At 54.7% G+C, this 6,630-nt stretch overlaps 4 protein-coding genes across 4 annotated transcripts in view; 2 read left to right on the top strand and 2 right to left on the bottom strand.

Annotated features, from left to right (window-relative positions):
• LTS14_010556 (uncharacterized protein) overlaps positions 1-823 on the bottom strand; it is a gene marked incomplete at both ends in the record, with an annotated part of 1,149 nt that extends 326 nt beyond the window's left edge. The window contains one exon of the mRNA XM_064843232.1: positions 139-823. Within this exon, the coding sequence (XP_064689230.1) occupies positions 139-823 (685 nt within the window). The remainder of the gene's footprint in view (positions 1-138) is intronic.
• Positions 824-1,381: 558 nt separating this feature from the next.
• Positions 1,382-1,937, top strand: LTS14_010555 (uncharacterized protein; the record flags this gene model as incomplete). The annotated part of the gene is made up of 2 exons (XM_064843231.1): positions 1,382-1,476; positions 1,571-1,937. The coding sequence occupies 2 exons, from the start codon at positions 1,382-1,384 to the stop codon at positions 1,935-1,937; spliced, it is 462 nt and encodes a 153-aa protein (XP_064689229.1).
• Positions 1,938-3,011: 1,074 nt separating this feature from the next.
• Positions 3,012-4,142, bottom strand: LTS14_010554 (uncharacterized protein; the record flags this gene model as incomplete). The annotated part of the gene is made up of 1 exon (XM_064843230.1): positions 3,012-4,142. One exon carries the CDS (start codon positions 4,140-4,142, stop codon positions 3,012-3,014), a length of 1,131 nt encoding a protein of 376 aa, XP_064689228.1.
• A 490-nt stretch (positions 4,143-4,632) lies between these two features.
• CRZ1_3 (DNA-binding transcription factor) lies at positions 4,633-6,583 on the top strand (the record flags this gene model as incomplete). Its single annotated transcript, XM_064843229.1, has 2 exons — positions 4,633-5,084; positions 5,143-6,583. The coding sequence occupies 2 exons, from the start codon at positions 4,633-4,635 to the stop codon at positions 6,581-6,583; spliced, it is 1,893 nt and encodes a 630-aa protein (XP_064689227.1).
• Between the last annotated feature and the right edge of the window lie 47 nt (positions 6,584-6,630).

The following is a 6,630-nucleotide window of genomic DNA, read 5'->3' as shown; positions in this document are numbered from 1 at the left end:
TTGTTTGTGTTCGTGGTTGTTTGTGTGTGTGTGAGTGTGTGGGTGTGGGTTGTTGAGAGTGGGTGATAGAGACCGCGCCTGAGAGAGAGAGAGAGAGAGGTGGGGGAGGGGCAAAGAAAGGAGGAGAAGAAGACGTACCCCAAATCGCCCTCTCCTCAGCAGTAGCATACATCCACGTCCCACACCCCACCTCTACATCCTCCCTCTTCGCCCCAGCCTTCAATGCCCACCCCAGCGTCCGTGGTCCCGCCGTCGTCTGGCCCTTGGCCGCTTCATGAACGGCTATGTGGCACCGATGGAACTTCTCTATCCCTGGCAGACGAGGGTGGTAGGACCAAGCCGTCAAATCGGACTCGCGGTTCGCCACTACGCCCCCGGGAGTGGTGACACGCAGCATTTCCTTATAAGCGGCCACGGGGTCCGAGAGGTGGGAGAGTACCATGCTCGCGTGGACGATATCGAACGCTCCATCCTCGAACGGCAGAGCGTAAATATCAGCAGTCTGGAAATGGATCTTCGATTCTACACCAGCTTTCTCAGCGAAGGCCTGGGCTTTGATGAGGATCTCGGGGGAGATGTCGGTGGCGGTTATTTTCCCTTCGGCCGGGAGGTAGGAGGCTAGGGAGGTTGTGATGGTGCTGGAGCCGCAGCCGATGTCCAGGAGGTTGAGGTTGGGGGTTGTGGCGGCTTTCTGTTGGAGGACGGGGAGGAGGTAGGCGGCGCTGTTGGTGGCGGTGCGCCATTCGTGGTGGCGGACTTGGGTGTAGCCTGGGATGTATTGCTCCTTGGAGCCGTAGGTTGTGGCTTTGGTTGGGGTTGCCATGGTTTATGCTAGATCCTGGGAATTAGGGTAGTTGGGTTCCTTGGTTGAAGTGACTTTGAGGATTGTGGATTCTTTGGAGAACTGTGACAGTTCGGACGACCTACATGTTGCATATACTTCTATCGGTGACTCATGACGATGTCGCTGCGACGGGCTTTCCATTCGTGGTGGCGTTGCTTGAAGCCATTGGATTCTAGTTGAGGTCTTCGTTTGTTACGTCCGCTATAACGCCATGCCAAGACTCCGATCTCGCCACTGTTCGAACTTCCCATTTCACCTCTCACGTACCTTGCGATACTGACTCTGTGATATAAAGGTATTGAGAGTGTAAGTGGTAAGTGTATGACAATGGTGGGGTGGGCTGGCTGAATCAAGCCAAGGCGTGTATACTGTGGCATGCAGTTCTGCCGCAAACACACACAATACACATACTCTCCACTCGACCATGGTCTTTACCTCCTACAAGCTCATCGACTTCATGAACAGGCGCAGTGTAGTCCACAGGCTGACCCTCAAACCCAAAGTATTTTCCAAGGTGAACGTCCCGTTGTTCGGTATATGTCCGGAACCAAAAGACTTTATGTGGGCAATTTGCCATACGTGGCACAGAAAGCAGACGTAGCAGCTTTCTTTGCAAAGCACAATGTGGAGGTGTAAGTGGCCACCAATATCAGACCCTTCATCTGATACCAACCTCTGCAGGAGGCGATGGTCCTGGGCCACAGTATACTGACCAACCACAAACAGCCTCAACATCGACATCTCCATCGACTCCTTCACCGGCCGCAACCCATCCTACTGCTTCGTCGACTTCACCACGGAAGCAGCAGCCGAAACAGCAAGACAAACCCTCCAAGGCCAACTCATTCGCGGCCGCCCCATCAAAGTCAACATCGACACCGGCAACCGCCAAGCCCCACGTGGTCCACGAACCGAAGGCGCCCCCTTGCCACCAGACAACCGCTACGTCTATGACCGCTGGACTCGCAACGATGCCCCAGACCACTGGCTCGGACCCCAAACCGAAGGCCGCCGGGTCTGGGTCGGCGGCCTACCTATCATGCGTACGCAGCTGGAAACCCATGAGATGATGCGGGGGTTGTTTTCCGGGTGAGAGATCGAGGCGGTGAGCAAAGTGAATGTGCGGGAGCATGGGGATGGGAGTGGGGGTGGAGGTGGGAATAGGTCGAGGCATTGTTTTGTCGATTTCGCTTCTAAGGCGCAGGCGGAGGAGGCGGTGAAGGTGGTCAGTGAGAGGATGGTGAGGGGTGGTGGGGGTGGGTATCGGGTTAGGATTGTGAGGAGCCGGAACGGCCGACGAAGGTTATGAGGGAGCAGTTGGCTGTTCATGGGAAGGGTCAGGAGGTGAAGGCTACGGTGCAGCGGAATTTGGCCGGATCGTGGCGACGGCAGGACTAATAATAATAAGCATATTTGGTACAGTGAGGTCTCAATTCGTGGTGTTCATGAGATTTTCCCGCCTACTGGAACGTTGTCGTAGTCTACTCAGGTACTTCCTAAGAATGTCGGCTTATATCGCGCCCCTCATTATCTCTCTCCTCCCCACTGAGCCGGCATAGTCGTCGCCAAGAGCGTTCCCTATGTTTCAGCGCGTCCTAGGCGTAGGCTCCCTCCCCCTGTCCGGCACCCTCTCCCTCATCCGCCTGACAGCCGCACAAGCATCGCATTCACGACTGACACGCTGTGCACCATTGGGTATACCCACGCCTGAACAATAGGTCTGGCGGCAGGGCCGGATGACGTTCGTGTTGGTGTGGCCGCAGCCGTAGATCGTTTGGGTGCCTTGGCACATGGTGCGACTTGTGTGGGTAAGGGATAGATTGGAGTGAGGTAGTCTGGACTGGTTGGAGATGCTGTGGTTTGTGGATGGAGTTTCAGGTTTGTGTGTCGAGTTCTGGTTATGGGCACTACTCGAGGGGGTCCGGACAGGAAATGGTGCTTGCGTAGGCGACAGTACCGCTGAAACTCGCTTTAATATGATGCTGCCGTTCGTTGCATCGTGAATGCTGTCTTGTGAATATATGCAGTGACTGTTGACTCGCCTCTCAGGACAGACACATAGTGACCCAATCTTGTCACACCGCCGGGCCACGGAGACATGATTGCCTGAGTGCCTGCTCGACAGCATGGCAGTATGGACAGTCATGTAGAATCCGTCCTGAGCGTATTAATATCTGAGAACTTTTCGGATTATTACCGGTCTCGTAGGTCTGCCACCAGAGGTATCATGCTGCTTCACACGAGCTGGACGTTGCGAGATACTACCATGTTGAGTCAAGGTCATAGGGTCGGAGGGAAAGAGATCTCTCTCCATCTGTTCAAGCCAGGCTGCATCTTGGTGATTCTGTTGTTGGGCCAGCTGCAGAGCGCGAGCGAAAGCATGGCGCAAGCCCCGCCATTGTGGTGTGCTTTGGGCAGGCAGTATGTTTCGACGCATGTTCGTGGGTGTCTCGTCCAGGATTGTCCGGAAGTAAGCAATGGCAAGCGATGGATCGGGTTTCGTCGGATGTGCCATGTGCAAACGTCCCACACCGAAGTCACCCCAATCGAGTTCACCGCGCCTTCCTGCTGTCTCTTCTAGACGTTGAAATACAGCCGTGAATTCTTCAAACAACTTGGCATCAGTTCCAAAGGCGTCGCAGCTGGTGAGACGCCCTTTTAGCTCTATCGCAGCAGGCCAAGTCGACAAGGCCAGCAAGGGGTATCGCTTTGATGCGACCTCGTAGGCGTCGGCCGCTACCTGCTCCCATGTAAGGCAGCAACGCTCCCTCATATGTAGGAAGAATCCGATCGCCGAATCTGCAGAGCGATCAAGCGCGGTCGAATGGAGGGCACGAATGTAACTCCTCATCAATGAACCTCGCCAGGCCCTTGTTCGCATAGCACTCAGGCTTATGCCGATCTCGGCTTGATCTGGCATGGCAATCTCGAGCCATTGGGTGATCAGATCATCGTGGCCCTCAGCGGCGGCGAGAAATGTCAAGCTATCCTTTGCACGAAAATCCTGGAGGAAAGCTAGCCAGCGTTCGTTCCGCGTCCAGAGGTAGTGAAGAACTTCCCGCACGATAGGCTTCTCTCTAGCGAGGCTCGCGCGGTCATTGCGATTCGATCGGAAGAGCAGTGAGAACGCCGCTCGCATATGATATCTGATAGTTTCCAGCGGCACATCACCATCGGCCAGCTTCTGGCGTAGCAAATCCGCCGGATGCTCAATCCTAGCATGGTCTATCAGGGCTCGGACATTGACGTCCGTGTCATCGCCAGTGTGTGGCTTCAACGGCGATGCAAGATTGGCCATCCCGAAGCCATCAGATTTTCTCTGTTGTGAGAGCCAGGCAAATATCCCGAAGAATGCACGCCAGCAGTGTTGGCCGAGGTGGAGTAGTAAGAGGTTGTGCGAGACAGTCCACAGTACACGGCAGTCCCACGGACTCGGTCGAGGGCGCAGACATTTCGGCCAGTCAGCGAGAGTAGCCCCGAAAGCCTGGTGACAGATCCAAACGGTGCGCGAAGGACATGTCTCGTAACAGGCATCATTGTTGTCTCCGCGTTGTATGTGTTGCTTGAAGTGGCACGTTGAACTCTATTTTGTGGCGGGATAGCGGTGCGCACGAATGCGGCCGCAAATGCCGCACACACTTCACCACATCTTCCTCGCGTACCCTCGTTCGCGATCTTGACCGAGGGCTGCATGACGAAGTGACCATGCCCAAGCAGTGAGGCTACATCAAGAAAGCATAGACTTATCACTATATCGTCTCGCTGCATCAACGACAAGCTGGCACGTCATGGCAGAAGCGTTCGGCGTCGCAGCCAGCGCCATTCAGGTTGCGGACGCAGGCTTCAAGCTCTACGGAGCCTTGTCGAAATATGTCACTGACTACATCGACGCCAACAAGCATGCCCGTCGTCTTGTAGACGAGGTCAGGATGACCTCATGGGCTTTGCAGAAACTTGGTACACTCCTACAAGAAGACGAAGAACTTAAGCTTTGTAAGCCGGACGTCCTCGACGAGATCAGAGTAGAACTTCAAAGATGTGAGGTTGTCTTTGGCGAGGTCGAACTAGTGCTTGATGGCTTCTCGCCCGATACAGCAGGTCCTTTGGTCGGGGTGAAGCGCTGGAAATGGCCGCTAAAAAAGGACAAAGCTCTGCTGCTACTGGCACAGTTCGAGCGACTCAAGACAACACTACTGTTGGTATTTAATGTCCTATCCTATGCCAGTAAGCTTGCCTCGAAGTACGCTAGACTACAGACTTTCTAGAGCAAGAACGGGTGACTGACCAGAGCGACGTAGAGACGTACAATATCATGGCTCTTCTCTCGATGAGAAGATACAGGTCCAATACCTGGCCAAAGCCAAGCAGGAGGCTGAGTCTCTAGAACAGAAACTACGTCTGGAGACAGAGTGTGGTGCTGACAATCAGCTTGGCGCGGCTATCGGCAGGGGCCTTGTCCAGATCGACAGGATCGCGAGCGGTATCCCGAAGAGTCTCGAGCTCAGCAAAAGTGGCGATCGCCCAAATGAGCCAGCCGTCAGCGTATCTTCCGAACGAGATATCAGCAATCGTGGCACAGACATTGATAGTATAGGGACGTCCCGAGGTATAGGAGAGCAAAGCTTCTTGCTGGGAGCTGTATTCGTGCCAAAAGGAACTTCTGCGGAGCAACGCCACAACGGAGCTATTAGTCCAGAGAAGGGTTCCACCCGACCAAACAAAAGCGGTCGTGAGCAAGCGCTCCTGCAACACCTCGACTCTTGCACAGCGGCAATGATTCGTCTCAACGCAGCCGTAGACCAGGCCAAAACTCATCTCCAAGAGACGGGCTCCGTACCGATCTCAAGCATTACACGCACTTTTCGCTCCACAAAGCGGGCCTTTGACGACCTGACCAATGCTGAGCGTGATCTGGATAGTGAGGACGAAGAGCAGGCTCCCAACGCTAGTATAAAGCTTACTGCTGACGCCATCGACACAGAGACAACAGCTACACATAGTTTTGCATCAGACTTCTACTGTATGCCTGATTTTAGCCGGCCAGAGCGTCTCTCCGTGGATCGGAACAGACGCGTTGCTGCCGCTATCGCTGGAGCGGTTGATGAAGCTGAACACACGCTCGGCTCTCAACTGAAAGCTCCGAATTCGTCGCCAGCCCATGAACAGTCGCCTTCCACCGTTGCTGAAGCAGCAGACCCGTATATTCTGCATCCACTTCGACAGACTACGCCGGCTCCGACAACCACCAAGATAGCATCAAGCCAAGGTAGTGCATCGAAAAAGAGGTCCTGGAGTGCGGACTTCCGCCGCCTGAAATTGCCCGGACGACGTAAGAACGATGCCCAGCCGCAAAGTTTCCAAGCGTCCGAGCCCTTCCATGCTTCGCCAGACCCTCCGTCAAGGATGACTATCGCAGAGCTCGACGACACCTCCGTGACCAAGAAACCTGATGCATTATTTGGCTCTCCTTCTTGGCTCCATGACCCTTCCATGTCAGAGCCGTCGCGGCATGAGGACGAAGAAGAAATTGAGTACGAACCTCGTGCTTCGTATCAGCTTGGTGGCGCAAGCATAGCAAGACGGTTGAGCAGACCACGACCACGACCCGATGGTTCGAGCGCTCGATCTCCACAACGACTCACCCATTTCGATGCCGATTCAGAGAGCGATGAGGACTCTGATCCCGAGGAAGATATCATGGACAAGCTACTGCGGAAGTGGACAACGGTAGTAATCTAGACCAGTCCGGCGAAGAGCGATATTATCTCGGTCTCTCACCACAGCGC

The sequence above is a fragment of the Recurvomyces mirabilis genome, assembly GCF_035927965.1.
Source record: "Recurvomyces mirabilis strain CCFEE 5264 chromosome Unknown scaffold_44, whole genome shotgun sequence".
Classification (NCBI taxonomy): Eukaryota; Fungi; Ascomycota; class Dothideomycetes; order Mycosphaerellales; family Teratosphaeriaceae; genus Recurvomyces; species Recurvomyces mirabilis.
Note: the sequence above shows the minus strand (reverse complement) of the source record. Positions and strands in the feature narration are given on the sequence as shown.